The sequence below is a fragment of the Falco biarmicus genome, unplaced genomic scaffold (assembly GCF_023638135.1).
Source record: "Falco biarmicus isolate bFalBia1 unplaced genomic scaffold, bFalBia1.pri scaffold_413, whole genome shotgun sequence".
Taxonomy (NCBI): Eukaryota; Metazoa; Chordata; class Aves; order Falconiformes; family Falconidae; genus Falco; species Falco biarmicus.
In genome coordinates, this window is record NW_026611962.1 from 10,001 (window position 1) to 32,297 (window position 22,297).

Here is a 22,297-nt window from a genome sequence, read left to right on the forward strand (position 1 = left end):
AAGGTCACCTCCATGTCCCCGTTGACCCCATGTCCTTGATGACCCCAAGATGACCCCATGTCCCCGTTGACCCCATGTCCTTGCTGACCCCAACGTCACCTCCATGTCCCCAAGATGACCCCGTTGACCCCATGTCCTTGGTGACCCCAAGGTCACCTCCATGTCCCTGTTGACCTCATGTCCTTGGTGTCCCCAGGCTCCTCCCCATGTCCCCGTTGACCCCATGTCCTTGATGACCCCAAGATGACCCCATGTCCCCATTGACCCCATGTCCTTGCTGACCCCAAGGTCACCTCCATGTCCCCGTTGACCCTGTTGACCCCGTGTCCTTGGTGACCCCAAGGTCACCTCCATGTCCCCAAGATGTCCCCATTGACCCCATGTCCTTGATGACCCCAAGGTCACCTCCATGTCCCCAAGATGACCCCGTTGACCCCGTGTCCTTGGTGACCCCAAGGTCCCCTCCATGTCCCCAAGATGACCCTGTTGACCCCATGTCCTTGGTGACCCCAAGGTCACCTCCATGTCCCCGTTGACCCTGTTGACCCCATGTCCTTGATGACCCCAAGGTCACCTCCATGTCCCCAAGATGACCCCATTGACCCCATGTCCTTGATGACCCCAAGATGACCCCATATCCCCATTGACCCCATGTCCTTGCTGACCCCAAGGTCATCTCCATGTCCCCAAGATGACCCTGTTGACCCCATGTCCTTGATGACCCCAAGATGACCCCATGTCCCCGTTGACCCCATGTCCTTGGTGTCCCCAAGGTCACCTCCATGTCCCCATTGACCCCGTGTCCTTGATGACCCCAAGGTCACCTCCATGTCCCCGTTGACCCTGTTGACCCCATGTCCTTGATGACCCCAAGGTCACCTCCATGTCCCCATTGACCCCATTGACCCCATGTCCTTGCTGACCCCAAGGTCACCTCCATGTCCCCAAGATGACCCTGTTGACCCCATGTCCTTGGTGACCCCAAGGTCACCTCCATGTCCCTGTTGACCTCATGTCCTTGGTGTCCCCAGGCTCCTCCCCATGTCCCCGTTGACCCCATGTCCTTGATGACCCCAAGATGACCCCATGTCCCCATTGACCCCATGTCCTTGCTGACCCCAAGGTCACCTCCATGTCCCCGTTGACCCTGTTGACCCCGTGTCCTTGGTGACCCCAAGGTCACCTCCATGTCCCCAAGATGTCCCCATTGACCCCATGTCCTTGATGACCCCAAGGTCACCTCCATGTCCCCAAGATGACCCCGTTGACCCCGTGTCCTTGGTGACCCCAAGGTCCCCTCCATGTCCCCGTTGACCCCATTGACCCCATGTCCTTGGTGACCCCAAGGTCACCTCCATGTCCCCAAGATGTCCCCATTGACCCCATGTCCTTGATGACCCCAAGATGACCCCATATCCCCATTGACCCCGTGTCCTTGGTGACCCCAAGGTCACCTCCATGTCCCCAAGATGACCCTGTTGACCCCGTGTCCTTGCTGACCCCAAGGTCACCTCCATGTCCCCATTGACCTTGATGACCCCAAGATGACCCCGAGATGACCCCATGACCCTGTTGACCCCATGTCCTTGCTGACCCCAAGGTCACCTCCATGTCCCCAAGATGACCCCGTTGACCCCACGCCCCTGGTGTCCCCAAGGTCACCTCCATGTCCTCCACGTCCCCCGTTGACCCCACTCCCCCCCCCGTGTCCCCACTGACCCCTGTGCCCTTGGGGTGACCCCGTGACCCCTGACCCCGTGACCCCTGACCCCAGGTGATCAAGCAGCTGATGCGGAAGGAGTTCACCCTGGAGTTCTCCCGCGACCGTAAGTCCATGTCGGTCTTCTGCTGCCCCGCCAAGGCCTCGCGCGCCGCCGTCGGCAACAAGATGTTCGTCAAGGTGCGCCCCTCCCCCCACCCCGGCCCCTCCCCCCACCCCGGCCCCTCCCCCCGCCCCACGGACCCAGGTCCCACCACCTCAACCCCAGGTCCCACCAGCCCGTGTCCCCAACCTCGTGTCCCACCACCCATCCCCCACCCCCAACCCCATCCCACCACCCCATCTCCACGTCCCACCACCCATCCCCCACCCCCAACCCCACCCCTGGTCCCACCACCCCATCTCCATGTCCCACCACCCATCCCCCACCCCCAACCAGGTCCCACCACCCATCACCCATCTCCACGTCCCACCACCCATCCCCCACCCCCAACCAGGTCCCACCACCCCATCTCCATGTCCCACCACCCATCCCCCACCCCCAACCAGGTCCCACCACCCATCACCCATCTCCACGTCCCACCACCCCATCCCCCAACCCCAACCCCATCCCACCACCCCATGTCCCATCTCCACGTCCCACCACCCATCCCCCACCCCCCAACCCCACCCCTGGTCCCACCACCCCCATCTCCATGTCCCACCACCCATCCCCCACCCCCAACCCCGTCCCACCACCCATCACCCATCTCCACGTCCCACCACCCATCCCCCACCCCGCAACCAGGTTCCACCACCCATCACCCATCTGCACGTCCCACCACCCCATCCCCCACCCCCAACCAGGTCCCACCACCCCATCTCCATGTCCCACCACCCATCCCCCAACCCCAACCCCATCCCACCACCCCATGTCCCATCCCCACGTCCCACCACCCATCCCCCAACCCCACCCCCTGGTCCCACCACCCATCACCCATCTCCACGTCCCACCACCCATCCCCCAACCCCAACCCCATCCCACCACCCATCACCCATCTCCACGTCCCACCACCCATCCCCCAACCCCAACCCCATCCCACCACCCATCACCCATCTCCACGTCCCACCACCCATCCCCCACCACCCCATCTCCATGTCCCACCACCCATCCCCCACCCCCAACCAGGTCCCACCACCCCATCTCCATGTCCCACCACCCATCCCCCACCCCCAACCTGGTCCCACCACCCATCACCCATCTCCACGTCCCACCACCCATCCCCCACCCCCAACCAGGTCCCACCACCCCATGTCCCATCTCCATGTCCCACCACCCATCCCCCACCCCCAACCAGGTCCCACCACCCCATGTCCCATCTCCATGTCCCACCACCCATCCCCCACCCCCAACCTGGTCCCACCACCCCATCTCCACGTCCCACCACCCATCCCCCAACCCCAACCCCATCCCACCACCCCATGTCCCATCTCCATGTCCCACCACCCATCCCCCAACCCCACCCCTGGTCCCACCACCCCATCTCCATGTCCCACCACCCATCCCCCACCCCCAACCTGGTCCCACCACCCCATCTCCATGTCCCACCACCCATCCCCCACCCCCAACCAAGTCCCACCACCCATCACCCATCTCCATGTCCCACCACCCATCCCCCAACCCCAACCCCATCCCACCACCCCATGTCCCATCCCCACGTCCCACCACCCATCCCCCAACCCCACCCCTGGTCCCACCACCCCATCTCCACGTCCCACCACCCATCCCCCACCCCCAGCCAGGTCCCACCACCCCATCTCCATGTCCCACCACCCATCCCCCACCCCCAACCAGGTCCCACCACCCATCCCCCACCCCCAACCAGGTCCCACCACCCATCACCCATCTCCATGTCCCACCACCCATCCCCCACCCCCAACCAGGTCCCATCACCCGTCTCCATGTCCCACCACCCATCCCCCACCCCCAACCAGGTCCCACCACCCCATCTCCATGTCCCACCACCCATCCCCCCACCCCCAACCCCATCCCACCACCCATCACCCATCTCCACATCCCACCACCCATCCCCCAACCCCACCCCTGGTCCCACCACCCCATCTCCACGTCCCACCACCCATCCCCCACCCCAGCCAGGTCCCACCACCCCATCTCCATGTCCCACCACCCATCCCCCCAACCCCAACCCCATCCCACCACCCCATGTCCCATCCCCACGTCCCACCACCCATCCCCCCAACCCCACCCCTGGTCCCACCACCCCATCTCCATGTCCCACCACCCATCCCCCCACCCCCAACCAGGTCCCACCACCCCATCTCCATGTCCCACCACCCATCCCCCAACCCCAACCCCATCCCACCACCCCATGTCCCATCCCCACGTCCCACCACCCATCCCCCAACCCCACCCCTGGTCCCACCACCCCATCTCCACGTCCCACCACCCATCCCCCACCCCCACCCCTGGTCCCACCACCCCATCTCCATGTCCCACCACCCATCCCCCACCCCCAACCAGGTCCCACCACCCATCACCCATCTCCATGTCCCACCACCCATCCCCCAACCCCAACCCCATCCCACCACCCCATGTCCCATCCCCACGTCCCACCACCCATCCCCCAACCCCACCCCTGGTCCCACCACCCCATCTCCATGTCCCACCACCCATCCCCCACCCCCAACCAGGTCCCACCACCCCATCTCCATGTCCCACCACCCATCCCCCACCCCCAACCAGGTCCCACCACCCCATCTCCATGTCCCACCACCCATCCCCCACCCCCAACCAGGTCCCACCACCCCATCTCCACGTCCCACCACCCATCCCCCACCCCCAACCCCATCCCACCACCCATCACCCATCTCCACGTCCCACCACCCATCCCCCACCCCCAACCTGGTCCCACCACCCCATCTCCATGTCCCACCACCCATCCCCCACCCCCAACCAAGTCCCACCACCCATCACCCATCTCCATGTCCCACCACCCATCCCCCAACCCCACCCCTGGTCCCACCACCCCATCTCCACGTCCCACCACCCATCCCCCACCCCCACCCCTGGTCCCACCACCCCATCTCCATGTCCCACCACCCATCCCCCAACCCCAACCCCATCCCACCACCCCATGTCCCATCCCCACGTCCCACCACCCATCCCCCAACCCCACCCCTGGTCCCACCACCCCATCTCCATGTCCCACCACCCATCCCCCACCCCCAACCAGGTCCCACCACCCCATCTCCATGTCCCACCACCCATCCCCCACCCCCAACCAGGTCCCACCACCCCATCTCCATGTCCCACCACCCATCCCCCAACCCCAACCCCATCCCACCACCCCATGTCCCATCCCCACGTCCCACCACCCATCCCCCAACCCCACCCCTGGTCCCACCACCCCATCTCCATGTCCCACCACCCATCCCCCACCCCCAACCAGGTCCCACCACCCCATCCCCACGTCCCACCACCCATCCCCCACCCCCAACCAGGTCCCACCACCCCATCTCCATGTCCCACCACCCATCCCCCAACCCCAACCAGGTCCCACCACCCATCCCCCACCCCCAACCCCACCCCTGGTCCCCCAACCCCATCCTCGTGTCCCACCACCCCATCCCCACGTCCCACCACCCATCCCCCACCCCCGGTCCCACCACCCCACCCCACCCCCCCATGACCTCCCCCTCTCCCCTCCCCCACCCCCAGGGCGCCCCCGAGGGGGTCATCGACCGCTGCAACTACGTCCGGGTGGGCACCGCGAGGGTCCCCTTGACCCCGACCATCAAGGACAAGATCTTGGGGGTCATCAAGGAGTGGGGGACGGGGCGGGACACGCTGCGCTGCCTGGCCCTGGCCACCCGCGACACCCCCCCCAAGAAGGAGGACATGGTCCTGGAGGACTCCACCAAGTTCGCCGAGTACGAGGTGACTCGCGGGAAGGGAAGGGGGGGGGGGGGGATGGGCACCCATAGGACCTCCCTGGGGTCTCACCGTAGGTTCCTTGGTCACCTAGAGGGTGCCTGGTGGCATCTCCATGGGGTTCTTGGTCTTCTATGGCCATGGAATGTCCGCTCTCTAGGTTCCTTGGCCACCCAAGTGTTCCTGGTGGCATCTCCGTGGGGTTCTTGGTCTTCTATGGCCATGGAATGTCCTCTCCATAGGTTCCTTGGCCGCCCAAGTGTGCCTGGTGGCATCTCCGTGGGGTTCTTGGGGCCATCTAGTCCATGGAACGTCCTCTCCATAGGTTCCTTGGTCACCTGAGGGTGCCTGGTGGCATCTCCATGGGGTTCTTGGTCTTCTATGGCCATGGAATGTCCACTCTCTAGGTTCCTTGGCCACCCAAGTGTTCCTGGTGGCATCTCCGTGGGGTTCTTGGTCTTCTATGGCCATGGAATGTCCTCTCCATAGGTTCCTTGGCCGCCCAAGTGTGCCTGGTGGCATCTCCGTGGGGTTCTTGGGGCCATCTAGTCCATGGAACGTCCTCTCCATAGGTTCCTTGGTCACCTGAGGGTGCCTGGTGGCATCTCCATGGGGTTCTTGGTCTTCTATGGCCATGGAACGTCCTCTCCATAGGTTCCTTGGTCACCTGAGGGTGCCTGGTGGCATCTCCATGGGGTTCTTGGTCTTCTATGGCCATGGAACGTCCTCTCCATAGGTTCCTTGGTCACCTGAGGGTGCCTGGTGGCATCTCCGTGGGGTTCTTGGTCTTCTATGGCCATGGAATGTCCTCTCCCTACGTTCCTTGGTCACCTAAGGGTGCCTGGTGGCATCTCCGTGGGGTTCTTGGTCTTCTATGGCCATGGAATGTCCTCTCCCTACGTTCCTTGGCCGCCCAAGTGTGCCTGGTGGCATCTCCATGGGGTTCTTGGTCTTCTATGGCCATGGAATGTCCTCTCCATAGGTTCCTTGGTCACCTGAGGGTGCCTGGTGGCATCTCCGTGGGGTTCTTGGTCTTCTATGGCCATGGAATGTCCACTCTCTAGGTTCCTTGGCCACCCAAGTGTTCCTGTTGGCATCTCCATGGGGTTCTTGGTCTTCTATGGCCATGGAATGTCCACTCTCTAGGTTCCTTGGCCACCCAAGTGTGCCTGGTGGCATCTCCGTGGGGTTCTTGGTCTTCTATGGCCATGGAACATCTTCTCCGTAGGTTCCTTGGCCACCCAAGTGTTCCTGGTGGCATCTCCATGGGGTTCTTAGACCCAAGATCCTTCTAGAACCTTCTCGGGTGGCTTTTTGATGCCCTCAGGGGTTACAAGTCGTTCTTTTTGGGTGCCCGTGTCCCATCCCCGTCCCACCCCACCCCACCCCTAGGTGGACCTGACCTTCGTGGGCTGCGTGGGGATGCTGGACCCGCCGCGGAAGGAGGTGATGGGCTCCATCCGCCTGTGCCGCGACGCCGGGATCCGGGTGATCATGATCACGGGGGACAACAAGGGGACGGCCATCGCCATCTGCCGCCGCATCGGCATCTTCAGCGAGGACGAGGAGGTGACGGGACGGGCCTACACCGGCCGCGAGTTCGATGACCTCCCCCCCGCCGAGCAGCGGGAGGCCTGCCGCCGCGCCTGCTGCTTCGCCCGCGTCGAGCCCACCCACAAGTCCAAGATCGTCGAGTTCCTCCAGTCCTTCGACGAGATCACCGCCATGGTGAGGGGCTGGGGGGCGGGGGCGGGGGGGGCAAGAGACATCTGACGTGGGTTTGGGGGCCCACCATCCATCTGACATAGTTTGGGGGGCCCACCAAGGCTCTTGACGTGGTTTTGGGGGCCCACCATCGATCTGACGTCGTTTTGGGGGCCCACCAAGACTCTTGACGTGGTTTTGGGGGCCCACCAAGGCTCTTGACGTCGTTTTGGGGGTCCACCAAGGCTCTTGACGTGGTTTTGGGGGCCCACCATCGATCTGACGTCATTTTGGGGGTCCACCAAGACTCTTGGTGTGGGTTTTGGGGGCCAACCAAGACTTTTGACATGGTTTTGGGGGTCCACCGTCGATCTGACGTAGTTTTGGGGGTCCACCAAGACTCTTGACATAGTTTTGGGGATCCACCATCGGTCTGACATAGTTTTGGGGATCCACCATCGGTCTGACATAGTTTTGGGGGTCCACCAAGACTCTTGATGTGGGTTTTGGGGGCCCACCAAGACTCTTGACGTGGTTTTGGGGATCCACCATCTATCTGACGTAGTTTTGGGGGCCTACCAAGACTCTTGACGTGGTTTTGGAGGTCCACCATCCATCTGACGTGGGTTTTGGGGGACCACCACCCCCTTGGGCACCACCCATGACCTTCAGACCACCCACGACCCTCTTCCCCTCCCCCCCCAGACGGGTGACGGGGTGAACGACGCGCCGGCGCTGAAGAAGGCGGAGATCGGCATCGCCATGGGCTCGGGGACGGCGGTGGCCAAGACGGCCTCCGAGATGGTCCTGGCCGACGACAACTTCTCCACCATCGTGGCGGCGGTGGAGGAGGGGCGCGCCATCTACAACAACATGAAGCAGTTCATCCGCTACCTCATCTCCTCCAACGTCGGCGAGGTGGTCTGGTGAGGCCGCCCAGTTCAGCCCAGTTTGGCCCAGTTGGTCCCAGTGCCCACCATCTCACCAGCTTCCTTCTAGGAACTCCCAGTCCCACCAGTTTCTCCAGCTCCATCCCGTCCCCCACCGGTTCCTCATGTCCTCCACCAGTTCCTCCAGTCCAACCCAGCTTTCCCAGTCCCCTCCAGTCCATCCCAGTCCCCTCCAGTCCATCCCAGTCCCCTCCAGTCCATCCCAGTCAGTCCCAGTCCCCTCCAGCCCATCCCAGTCAGTCCCAGTCCCACCATCTCACCAGCTTCCTTCCAGGACCTCCCAGTCCCACCAGTTTCCCCAGCTCCATCCCATCCCCCACCGGTTCCTCCAGTCCCTTCCAGCCCATCCCAGTCCCCTCCAGCCCATCCCAGTCGGTCCCAGTCCCACCATCTCACCAGCTTCCTTCCAGGACCTCCCAGTCCCACCAGTTTCCCCAGCTCCATCCCATCCCCCACTGGTTCCTCATGTCCTCCACCAGTTCCTCCAGTCCAACCCAGCTTTCCCAGTCCCCTCCAGTCCATCCCAGTCCATCCCAGTTGGTCCCAGTCCCACCATCTCACCAGCTTCCTCCTAAGACCTCCCAGTCCCACCAGTTTCCTCAGCTCCATCCCAACCCCCACCAGTTCCTCCAGTCCCTTCCAGTCCCCTCCAGTCCATCCCAGTGCATCCCAGTTAGTCCCAGTCCCACCAGTTTCTCCAGCTCCATCCCGTCCCCCACCGGTTCCTCATGTCCTCCACCAGTTCCTCCAGTCCAACCCAGCTTTCCCAGTCCCCTCCAGTCCATCCCAGTCCCCTCCAGTCCATCCCAGTCAGTCCCAGTCCCCTCCAGCCCATCCCAGTCAGTCCCAGTCCCCTCCAGCCCATCCCAGTCAGTCCCAGTCCCACCATCTCACCAGCTTCCTTCCAGGACCTCCCAGTCCCACCAGTTTCCCCAGCTCCATCCCATCCCCCACTGGTTCCTCATGTCCTCCACCAGTTCCTCCAGCCCATCCCAGTCCATCCCAATCCCCTCCAGCCCATCCCAGTCCATCCCAGTCCCCTCCAGCCCATCCCAGTCCCCTCCAGCCCATCCCAGTCAGTCCCAGTCCCACCATCTCACCAGCTTCCTCCTAAGACCTCCCAGTCCCACCAGTTTCCTCAGCTCCATCCCAACCCCCACCGGTTCCTCCAGTCCCTTCCAGTCCCCTCCAGTCCATCCCAGTGCATCCCAGTTAGTCCCAGTCCCACCAGTTTCTCCAGCTCCATCCTGTCCCCCACCGGTTCCTCCTCCACCAGTTCCTCCAGTCCAACCCAGCTTTCCCAGTCCCCTCCAGTCCATCCCAGTCCCCTCCAGTCCATCCCAGTCAGTCCCAGTCCCCTCCAGCCCATCCCAGTCAGTCCCAGTCCCACCATCTCACCAGCTTCCTTCCAGGACCTCCCAGTCCCACCAGTTTCCCCAGCTCCATCCCATCCCCCACCGGTTCCTCATGTCCTCCACCAGTTCCTCCAGCCCATCCCCAGTCCATCCCAGTCCCCTCCAGTCCACCCCAGTCCCACCAGTTTCTCCAGCTCCATCCCATCCCCCCACCGGTTCCTCATGTCCTCCACCAGTTCCTCCAGCCCATCCCAGCCCATCCCAGTCCCCTCCAGCCCATCCCAGTCCATCCCAGTCCCCTCCAGCCCATCCCAGTCCATCCCAGTCCCACCAGCCCATCCCAGTCGGTCCCAGTCCCACCATCTCACCAGCTTCCTTCCAGGACCTCCCAGCCCCCACCGGTTTCCCCCAGCTCCCTCCCAGCCCCATCCCAGTCCCTCCCAGTTCCCCCGTTCCCCCCAGCCCCCTCCCCCCCACCCCTCCCCCCCCCTGACCCCCCCCGCCGCCCCTCCCCCCTCCCCAGTATCTTCCTGACGGCGGCGCTGGGGCTGCCGGAGGCGCTGATCCCGGTCCAGCTGCTCTGGGTCAACCTGGTGACCGACGGGCTCCCGGCCACCGCCCTGGGCTTCAACCCCCCCGACCTGGACATCATGGACAAACCCCCCCGAAGCCCCAAGGAACCCCTCATCAGCGGGTGGCTCTTCTTCCGCTACCTGGCCATCGGCGGTGAGGCGCCCCTCCCCCCACCGGCAACCCCCGGGCGGGTGGGGGTGGACCCCCGGGGTGGGGGCACCTTCTAGACATCCATAACTCTGGTTCCGTGGAGACCCCTGGGGTGGTGGCACCTTCTAGACCCCGTGGTGGCACCTTCAAGACCCCGTGGTGGCACCTTCTAGGCCTCCATGGTGGTTCCTCATAGACCCCCGGGGTGGTGGAACCTTCTAGACATCCATAACTCTGGTTCCGTGTAGGCCCCTGGGGTGGTGGCACCTTCTAGACCCCGTGGTGGCACCTTCAAGACCCCGTGGTGGCACCTTCTGGGCCTCCATGGTGGTTCCATGTAGACCCCCGGGGTGGGGGCACCTTCTAGACATCCATAACTCTGGTTCCGTGTAGGCCGCTCGGGTTGGTGGCACCTTCTAGACCCCGTGGTGGCACCTTCAAGACCCCGTGGTGGCACCTTCTGGGCCTCCATGGTGGTTCCTCATAGACCCCCGGGGTGGTGGAACCTTCTAGACATCCATAACTCTGGTTCCGTGTAGGCCCCTGGGGTGGTGGCACCTTCTAGACCCCGTGGTGGCACCTTCAAGACCCCGTGGTGGCACCTTCTGGGCCTCCATGGTGGTTCCATGTAGACCCCCGGGGTGGGGGCACCTTCTAGACATCCATAACTCTGGTTCCGTGTAGGCCCGCTCGGGTGGTGGCACCTTCTAGACCCCGTGGTGGCACCTTCAAGACCCCGTGGTGGCACCTTCTGGGCCTCCATGGTGGTTCCTCATAGACCCCCGGGGTGGGGGCACCTTCTAGACATCCATAACTCTGGTTCCGTGGAGACCCCTGGGGTGGTGGCACCTTCTAGACCCCGTGGTGGCACCTTCAAGACCCCGTGGTGGCACCTTCTAGGCCTCCATGGTGGTTCCTCATAGACCCCCGGGGTGGGGGCACCTTCTAGACATCCATAACTCTGGTTCCGTGGAGACCCCTGGGGTGGGTGGCACCTTCTAGACCCCGTGGTGGCACCTTCAAGACCCCGTGGTGGCACCTTCTAGGCCTCCATGGTGGTTCCATCTAGACCCCCGGGGTGGTGGAACCTTCTAGACATCCATAACTCTGGTTCCGCGTAGGCCCCTGGGGTGGTGGCACCTTCTAGACCCCGTGGTGGCACCTTCTAGACCCCGTGGTGGCACCTTCTAGGCCTCCATGGTGGTTCCATGTAGACCCCCGGGGTGGGTGGAACCTTCTAGACATCCATAACTCTGGTTCCGTGTAGGCCCCTCGGGTGGTGGCACCTTCTAGACCCCGTGGTGGCACCTTCAAGACCCCGTGGTGGCACCTTCTAGGCCTCCATGGTGGTTCCATCTAGACCCCCGGGGTGGTGGAACCTTCTAGACCCCGTGGTGGCACCTTCTAGGCCTCCATGGTGGTTCCTCATAGACCCCCGGGGTGGTGGAACCTTCTAGACATCCATAACTCTGGTTCCGCGTAGGCCCCTGGGGTGGTGGCACCTTTTAGACCCCGTGGTGGCACCTTCAAGACCCCGTGGTGGCACCTTCTGGGCCTCCATGGTGGTTCCTCATAGACCCCCGGGGTGGTGGAACCTTCTAGACATCCATAACTCTGGTTCCGTGTAGGCCCCTGGGGTGGTGGCACCTTCTAGACCCCGTGGTGGCACCTTCTAGGCCTCCATGGTGGTTCCTCATAGACCCCCGGGGTGGTGGAACCTTCTAGACATCCATAACTCTGGTTCCGCGTAGGCCCCTGGGGTGGTGGCACCTTTTAGACCCCGTGGTGGCACCTTCAAGACCCCGTGGTGGCACCTTCTGGGCCTCCATGGTGGTTCCTCATAGACCCCCGGGGTGGTGGAACCTTCTAGACATCCATAACTCTGGTTCCGTGTAGGCCCCTGGGGTGGTGGCACCTTCTAGACCCCGTGGTGGCACCTTCTGGGCCTCCATGGTGGTTCCTCATAGACCCCCGGGGTGGGGGCACCTTCTAGACATCCATAACTCTGGTTCCGTGTAGGCCCCTGGGGTGGTGGCACCTTCTAGACCCCGTGGTGGCACCTGGTAGACCCCGTGGTGGCACCTTCTGGGCCTCCATGGTGGTTCCTCATAGACCCCCGGGGTGGTGGAACCTTCTAGACATCCATAACTCTGGTTCCGCGGAGACCCCTGGGGTGGTGGCACCTTCTAGACCCCGTGGTGGCACCTGGTAGACCCCGTGGTGGCACCTTCTAGGCCTCCATGGTGGTTCCTCATAGACCCCCGGGGTGGGGGCACCTTCTAGACATCCATAACTCTGGTTCCGTGGAGACCCCCTGGGGGTGGTGGCACCTTCTAGGCCTCGTGGTGGCCCCCGGTGGTGTCCCCTCCCCCGCTGACCCCCCGCTCTGTCCCCAGGCTACGTGGGCGCCGCCACGGTGGGGCGCGGCCGCCTGGTGGTTCCTCTACGCCGAGGACGGTCCCCCGGGTCAGCTACCACCAGCTGGTGAGTCCTGGGCCACCGTGGTGGCCACCGCGTCCCCTGGGTGGCCCCAAGGTCCTCCTGGTGGCCCCAAGGTCCTCAGGTGTCCCCACAGTCCCCGTGGTGGCCCCAAGGTCCTCCTGGTGGCCCCAAGGTCCCCATGAAGGTCCCTGTGGTGGCCCCAAGGTCCTCCTGGTGGCCCCAAGGTCCCCATGAAGGTCCCTGTGGTGGCCCCAAGGTCCCCCTTGGTGGCCCCAAGGTCCTCAGGTGTCCCCACAGTCCCCGTGGTGGCCCCAAGGTCCTCCTGGTGGCCCCAAGGTCCCCATGAAGGCCCCTGTGGTGGCCCCAAGGTCCCTCATGGTGGCCCCAAGGTCCTCAGGTGTCCCCACAGTCCCCGTGGTGGCCCCAAGGTCCTCCTGGTGGCCCCAAGGTCCCCATGAAGGTCCCCTGTGGTGGCCCCAAGGTCCCCCTTGGTGGCCCCAAGGTCCTCAGGTGTCCCCACAGGTCCCCGTGGTGGCCCCAAGGTCCTCCTGGTGGCCCCAAGGTCCCCATGAAGGTCCCTGTGGTGGCCCCAAGGTCCTCCTGGTGGCCCCAAGGTCCCCATGAAGGTCCCTGTGGTGGCCCCAAGGTCCCTCCTGGTGGCCCCAAGGTCCTCAGGTGTCCCCACAGTCCCGTGGTGGCCCCAAGGTCCTCCTGGTTGCCCCAAGGTCCCCATGAAGGTCCCTGTGGTGGCCCCAAGGTCCATCATGGTGGCCCCCAAGGTCCTCAGGTGGCCCCACAGTCCCCGTGGTGGCCCCAAGGTCCTCCTGGTGGCCCCAAGGTCCCCATGAAGGTCCCTGTGGTGGCCCCAAGGTCCCCCTTGGTGGCCCCAAGGTCCTCAGGTGGCCCCACAGTACCCGTGGTGGCCCCAAGGTCCCCATGAAGGTCCCTGTGGTGACCCTGGGGTCTTCCTGGTGGCCCCTGCCATCCCCACCACATCCCCAAGGTCCTTCTGGTGGCCTCAAGGTCCCCATGAAGGTCCCTGTGGTGGCCCCAAGGTCCCTGTGGTGACCTCACCATCCCCTGGTGGCCCTGGTGGCTCTGGTGGCCTTGGTGGCCCTGGTGGGGGTGGTGACCCTGGTGGCCCTAGTGGGGGTGGTGGCCCTAGTGGGGGTGGTGGCCCTGGTGGGGGTGGTGGCCCTGGTGGCCTTGGTGGCCTTGGTGGCCCTGGTGGCCCTGGTTGCCCTGGTTGCCCTGGTGGGGGTGGTGGCCCTGGTGGCCTTGGTGGCCCTGGTGGCCCTGGTGGGGGTGGTGGCCCTGGTGGCCCTGGTTGCCCTGGTGGGGGTGGTTTGCCCTGGTGGGGGTGGTGACCCTGGTGGCCCTGGTGGCCCTAGTGGGGGTGGTGGCCCTGGTTGCCCTGGTGGGGGTGGTGGCCCTGGTGGCCCCTGGTGGCCCTGGTGGCCCTGGTGGCCCTGGTGGCCCTGGTGGGGGTGGTGGCCCTGGTGGCCTTGGTGGCCCTGGTGGCCCTGGTGGCCCTGGTGGCCCTGGTGGGGGTGGTGGCCCTGGTGGCCCTGGTGGGGGTGGTGGCCCTGGTGGCCCTGGTGGCCCTGGTGGGGGTGGTGGCCCTGGTGGCCCTGGTGGCCCTGGTGGCCCTGGTGGCCGCGGTGACGCCCCTCCCCCCGCAGACGCACTTCATGCAGTGCACGGAGCACAACGTGGAGTTCGAGGGGCTGGACTGCGAATCTTCGAGTCGCCGGTGCCCATGACCATGGCGCTCTCCGTCCTCGTCACCATCGAGATGTGCAACGCGCTCAACAGGGTACGGGCCACCGGCACCTTCACCACCACCTTCACCACCTTCACCACCTTCACCTTCATCACCATCACCACCACCTTCTCCTTCATCACCTTCACCACCACCTTCATCACCTTCACCACCTTCACCTTCATCACCTTCACCTTCACCTTCACCTTCATCACCTTCACCTTCACCTTCTCCTTCATCACCATCACCACCTTCATCACCTTCACCACCACCTTCATCACCACCTTCATCACCTTCACCACCTTCACCTTCATCACCATCACCTTCACCTTCTCCTTCATCACCTTCACCTTCTCCTTCATCACCTTCACCACCTTCACCTTCATCACCATCACCTTCACCTTCTCCTTCATCACCTTCACCACCACCTTCACCACCACCTCATCACCTTCACCACCTTCACCTTCATTCACCATCACCACCACCTTCTCCTTCATCACCTTCACCACCACCATTCATCACCTTCACCACCACCTTCACCACCACCTTCATCACCTTCACCACCGTCACCTTCATCACCATCACCTTCACCTTCTCCTTCATCACCTTCATCACCACCTTCATCACCTTCACCACCACCTTCATCACCTTCACCTTCATCACCATCACCTTCACCTTCTCCTTCATCACCATCACCTTCACCTTCTCCTTCATCACCTTCATCACCTTCACCACCACCTTCACCACCACCTTCACCACCACCTTCACCACCACCTTCGTCACCTTCACCTTCACCTTCATCACCTTCATCACCACCTTCATCACCTTCACCTTCATCACCACCTTCATCACCTTCATGACCACCTTCACCACCACCTTCATCACCATCACCTTCATCACCATCACCACCACCTTCATCACCTTCACCTTCATCACCATCACCACCACCTTCACCTTCATCACCATCACCACCACCTTCACCTTCACCACGTTCACCACCACGTTCACCACCACCTTCACCACCACCTTCATCACCTTCGTCACCACCTTCATCACCTTCACCTTCATCACCACCTTCATCACCACCTTCATCATCACCATCACCTTCACCTTCATCACCATCACCTTCACCTTCATCACCATCACCTTCACCTTCATCACCTTCACCTTCACCTTCGTCACCTTCACCTTCACCTTCACCTTTGTCACCTTCACCTTCACCTTCATCACCATCAACACCACCTTCACCATCACCGTCATCATCAACACCACCACCACCATCACCACCTTCATCACCACCACCATCATCATCACCACCACCATCATCATCACCATCACCACCACCTTGATCTTCATCACCATCAACACCATCACCACCTTCATCACCACCGTCAACACCACCATCACCTTCACCTTCATCGCCATCATCACCATCACCACCTTGATCTTCATCACCATCAACACTCACCACCTTCATCACCATCATCATCACCACCACCTGTCACCTTCATCACCACCACCGTCACCACCATCATCACCAGCAACATCACCACCACCACAACCATCACCTTCACCACCACCGTCACCACCTTCATCACCACCACCATCATCATCACCACCACCAACAACAACACCACCACCTTCACCTTCACCATCACCTTCACCAACACTGCCATCATCACCACCACCAACCACCACCACCGTCATCATCTCCACCGTCACCACCGCCATCGTCTTCACCTTCACCACCACCACCAAGACCCCCACCAGCACCATCAAGCCCATCATCATCACCTTCAAGACCATCAAGACCACCAAGACCACCACCATCACCATCACCACCACCACCATCACCATTAAAACCATCACCATCACCTTCAAGACCATCAAGAGCACCACCACCACCACCAAGACCACCGTTGTCACCATCATCGCCATCAAAAGCACCACCAAGACCACCAAGACCACCATTAGCACCACCAAGACCATCGTTAGCACCGCCAAGACCACCAAGACCACCATTAGCACCACCAAGACCACCACCACCACCATTAGCACCATCAGGACCACCATTGTCACCACCCAGACCACCACCATCCCCACCAAGACCACCATTATCACCTCCAAAACCACCACCACCACCACCATCACCACCACCAAGACCACCACCACCACCAAGACCACCACCACCACCAAGACCACCACCACCACCAAGACCACCATTAGCACCACCAAGACCACCGTTGGCACCACCAAGACCATTATCACCACCAAAACCACAACCATCACGACCACCAAGACCACCACCATCACCATTACCACCATCAGGACCACCATTACCATCACCACCACCACCACCAAGACCACCAAGACCACCATTAGCACCATTCTCACCATCACGACCACCAAGACCACCACCATTATCACCACCAGGACCACCGTTATCACCATTATCACCACCAAAACCACCACCACCACCATCATGACCACCAAGACCACCATTATCACCACCAAGACCACCATAATCACCATCATGACCACCAAGACCACCGTTATCACCACCAAGACCACCAAGACCACCATAATCACCATCATGACCACCAAGACCACCGTTATCACCACCAAGACCACCATTATCACCATTATCACCACCAAAACCACCACCACCACCATCATGACCACCAAGACCACCATTATCACCATCATGACCACCATGACCACCATCATCACCATCATGACCACCGAGACCACCATCATCACCATCATGACCACCATTATCACCATTATCACCATCATGACCACCATGACCACCATCATCACCATCATGACCACCGAGACCACCACCACCACCATCATGACCACCAGGACCACCATTATCACCATTATCGCCATCATGACCACCATGACCACCATTATCACCACCAAGACCACCGTTATCACCACCACCACCACCAAGACCACCATTATCACCATCACGACCACCAAGACCACCATTATCACCACCAAAACCACCACCACCACCACCATGACCACCAAGACCACCCATTACCACCACCATGACCACCAAGACCACCATTACCACCACCATGACCACCATTGCCACCACCATGACCACCATTATCACCACTATCACCATCACAACCACCAAGACCACCATGACCACCACCAGGACCACCATTATCCCCACCCCCACCCCCATCCCCATGAAGACACCCACCATCCCCATCAAGACCTCCAAAACCCCTCCCCCCCCACCCCCCCACCCCCCCCTCCCCCTCCCCACCCCTCCCCCTTCGTGGTGTCCCTCCATCCCCACGTGTCCCCTCCCCCCTCTCCGCAGCCTCTCGGAGAACCAGTCGCTGGTGCGGATGCCACCGTGGGTCAACATCTTGGCTGGTGGGGTCCATCTGCCTCTCCATGTCCCTCCACTTCGTCATCCTCTACGTCGACCCGCTGCCCGTAAGGGGGGAGGGGCGGGGGCCACCGGGGGTTGGTGGCCACGGGGGGGGGGGAGGGGGGACGTGGCGTTGGGGACGGGGAGGATGGTGGCCATCAAGGTGGTGGCCGTGGGGGTTGGTGGCCATCAGCGTTGGGTTGGTGGCCATCACCGTTGGGTTGGTGGCCTTGGGGATGGTGGCCATGGGGTTGATTGATGGCCATGGGGGTTGGTGGCCATGGGGGTTGGTGGCCATGGGGTTGGTGGCCATCAGCGTTGGGTTGGTGGCCATCACCATTGGGTTGGTGGCCTTGGGGATGGTGGCCATGGGGGTTGGTGGCCATGGGGTTGATTGATGTCCATGGGGGTTGGTGGCCATGGGGGTTGGTGGCCATGGGGTTGGTGGCCATCAGCGTTGGGTTGGTGGCCATCACCGTTGGGTTGGTGGCCATGGGGTTGATTGATGTCCATGGGGGTTGGTGGCCATGGGGGTTGGTGGCCATGGGGTTGGTGGCCCATGGGGTTGGTGGCCATCAGCGTTGGGTTGGTGGCCATCAGCGTTGGGTTGGTGGCCATGGGGTTGGTGGCTGTGGGGGTGGTGGCCATGGGGGTTGGTGGCCATTGGGTTGGTGGCCATCAGCGTTGGGTTGGTGGCCATGGGGGTGGTGGCCATGGGGGTGGTGGCCATGGGGGTTGGTGGCCATCAGCGTTGGGTTGGTGGCCATCAGCGTTGGGTTGGTGGCCATGGGGGTGGTGGCCATGGGGTTGGTGGCCATGGGGGTTGGTGGCCATCAGCGTTGGTTGGTGGCCATGGGGTTGATGTCCATGGGGTTGGTGGCCATCCCCGTTGGGTTGGTGGCCATGGGGTTGATGTCCATGGGGTTGGTGGCCATCCCCGTTGGGTTGGTGGCCATGGGGTTGATGTCCATGGGGTTGGTGGCCATCCCCCTTGGGTTGGTGGCCATGGGGTTGATGTCCGTGGGGTTGGTGGCCATCCCCGTTGGGTTGGTGGCCATGGGCTTGATGTCTGTGGGTTGGTGGCCATCCCCGTTGGGTTGGTGGCCATGGGGGTGGTGTCCATGGGGTTGGTGGCCATCCCCTTGGGTTGGTGGCCATCACCATTGGGTCGGTGGCCATGGGGTTGATGTCCATGGGTGTGGTGGCCATCCCCTTGGGTTGGTGGCCATGGGGTTGATGTCCATGGGGTTGGTGGCCATCCCCGTTGGGTTGGTGGCCATGGGCTTGATGTCTGTGGGGTTGGTGGCCATCCCTGTTGGGTTGGTGGCCATGGGGTTGATGTCCATGGGTGTGGTGGCCATCACCACGGGGTTGGTGGCCATGGGGTTGATGTCCCATGGGGTTGGTGGCCATCCCCGTTGGGTTGGTGGCCATGGGGTTGATGTCCATGGGGTTGGTGGCCATCCCCTTGGGTTGGTGGCCATCACCATGGGGTCGGTGGCCATGGGGTTGATGTCCATGGGTGTGGTGGCCATCACCATTGGGTTGATGTCCATGGGTGTGGTGGCCATCACCATGGGGTTGGTGGCCATGGGGGTGGTGTCCATGGGGTTGGTGGCCATCCCTGTTGGGTGGTGACCACACGGGGGTTGGTAGCCCCCACCGTGGGCTGGGTGGCCGCGGGGGCTGGGTGCCCCCTCCCCCCGCCCTGAGCCGCTGCCCCTCCCCCCCCCCCCCCCCCCAGATGATCTTCAAGCTGACGCCGCTGGACCTGCCCCACTGGCTGATGGTGCTGAAGATCTCGGGCCCCGTCATCCTCATGGACGAGGCGCTCAAGTTCGTCGCCAGGAACTACCTGGAGGGTGAGGAGACACCCCCCGCCCCTCCCCCACCCCCACCCCCACCCCCACCCCCACCCCCGGGGCCACCTGCCCCTCCCCCCACCTCCCCGGGCCACCACCAGCCAGCTCCATGGTCCCACCGCCGTCTCCATGTCCCCGCCCCCGTGGCCCCACCATCTCCTGGTCCCCACCATCTCCACGTCCCCACCACCATCTCCTGGTCCCCACCATCTCCACGTCCCCACCACCGTGTCCCCCATTGTCCCCACCACCATCGCCCCACCATCTCCTGGTCCCCACCATCTCCACGTCCCCACCACCGTGTCCCCATTGTCCCCACCACCATCTCCCCACCATCTCCTGGTCACCCCCATCTCCACGTCCCCACCATCTCCACGTCCCCACCACCGTGTCCCCATTGTCCCCACCACCATCTCCCCACCATCTCCTGGTCCCCACCATCTCCACGTCCCCACCACCGTGTCCCCATTGTCCCCACCACCATCTCCTGGTCCCCACCATCTCCACGTCCCCCACCACCGTGTCCCCATTGTCCCCACCACTATCGCCCCACCATCTCCTGGTCCCCACCATCTCCACGTCCCCACCACCGTGTCCCCATTGTCCCCACCACCATCTCCCCACCATCTCCTGGTCACCCCCATCTCCACGTCCCCACCATCTCCACGTCCCCACCACTGTGTCCCCATTGTCCCCACCACCATCTCCTGGTCCCCACCATCTCCACGTCCCCACCACCGTGTCCCCATTGTCCCCACCACCATCGCCCCACCATCTCCTGGTCCCCACCATCTCCACGTCCCCCACCACCGTGTCCCCATTGTCCCCACCACCATCTCCCCACCATCTCCTGGTCCCCACCATCTCCACGTCCCCACCACCGTGTCCCCATTGTCCCCACCACCATCTCCCCACCATCTCCTGGTCACCCCCATCTCCACGTCCCCACCACGGTGTCCCCATTGTCCCCACCACCATCTCCCCACCATCTCCAGGTCCCCCACCACTGTGTCCCCATTGTCCCCCACCACCATCTCCCCACCATCTCCTGGTCCCCACCATCTCCACGTCCCCACCACCGTGTCCCCATTGTCCCCACCACCATCTCCCCACCATCTCCTGGTCCCCACCATCTCCACGTCCCCACCACCGTGTCCCCATTGTCCCACCACCATCTCCCCACCATCTCCTGGTCACCCCCATCTCCACGTCCCCACCACGGTGTCCCCATTGTCCCCCACCACCATCTCCCCACCATCTCCAGGTCCCCACCACTGTGTCCCCATTGTCCCCACCACCATCTCCCCACCATCTCCTGGTCCCCACCATCTCCACGTCCCCACCACCGTGTCCCCATTGTCCCCACCACCATCTCCCCACCATCTCCTGGTCACCCCCATCTCCACGTCCCCACCACTGTGTCCCCATTGTCCCCACCACCATCTCCCCACCATCTCCTGGTCACCCCCATCTCCACGTCCCCACCACTGTGTCCCCATTGTCCCCACCCCCATCTCCTGGTCCCCACCATCTCCACGTCCCCACCACCATGTCCCCATGTCCCCGTTGTCCCCACCCCCACCTCCTGGTCCCCACCGTGTCCCCATTGTCCCCACCATCTCCTGGTCACCCCCATCTCCACGTCCCCACCATCTCCTGGTCCCCACCATCTCCTGGTCACCCCCATCTCCACGTCCCCACCCCCATCTCCACGTCCCCACCACCATGTCCCCATTGTCCCCGTTGTCCCCCACCACCATCTCCCCACCATCTCCATGTCCCCACCATCTCCTGGTCACCCCCATCTCCACGTCCCCACCATCTCCACGTCCCCACCACCGTGTCCCCATTGTCCCCACCACCATCTCCCCACCATCTCCTGGTCCCCACCATCTCCACGTCCCCACCACCGTGTCCCCATTGTCCCCACCACCATCTCCCCACCATCTCCTGGTCCCCACCATCTCCACGTCCCCACCACCGTGTCCCCATTGTCCCCACCACCATCTCCCCACCATCTCCTGGTCACCCCCATCTCCACGTCCCCACCACGGTGTCCCCCATTGTCCCCACCACCATCTCCCCACCATCTCCAGGTCCCCACCACTGTGTCCCCATTGTCCCCACCACCATCTCCCCACCATCTCCTGGTCCCCACCATCTCCACGTCCCCACCACCGTGTCCCCATTGTCCCCACCACCATCTCCCCACCATCTCCTGGTCACCCCCATCTCCACGTCCCCACCACTGTGTCCCCATTGTCCCCACCACCATCTCCCCCACCATCTCCTGGTCACCCCCATCTCCACGTCCCCACCACTGTGTCCCCATTGTCCCCACCCCCATCTCCTGGTCCCCACCATCTCCACGTCCCCACCACCATGTCCCCATGTCCCCGTTGTCCCCACCCCCACCTCCTGGTCCCCACCGTGTCCCCATTGTCCCCACCATCT

At 62.9% G+C, this 22,297-nt stretch overlaps 1 protein-coding gene across 1 annotated transcript in view; it reads left to right on the plus strand.

Annotated features, from left to right (window-relative positions):
* LOC130143539 (sarcoplasmic/endoplasmic reticulum calcium ATPase 1-like) overlaps positions 1-19,860 on the plus strand; it is a gene marked incomplete at both ends in the record, with an annotated part of 27,822 nt that extends 7,962 nt beyond the window's left edge. Inside the window, 13 exon segments of the mRNA XM_056326231.1 lie at positions 1,775-1,900; positions 5,439-5,657; positions 7,044-7,379; positions 8,061-8,281; positions 10,184-10,386; positions 12,780-12,802; positions 12,804-12,842; positions 12,844-12,867; positions 14,508-14,562; positions 14,565-14,637; positions 17,925-17,976; positions 17,978-18,046; positions 19,726-19,860. Of these exon segments, the coding sequence (XP_056182206.1) occupies positions 1,775-1,900; positions 5,439-5,657; positions 7,044-7,379; positions 8,061-8,281; positions 10,184-10,386; positions 12,780-12,802; positions 12,804-12,842; positions 12,844-12,867; positions 14,508-14,562; positions 14,565-14,637; positions 17,925-17,976; positions 17,978-18,046; positions 19,726-19,860 (1,575 nt within the window).
* Between the last annotated feature and the right edge of the window lie 2,437 nt (positions 19,861-22,297).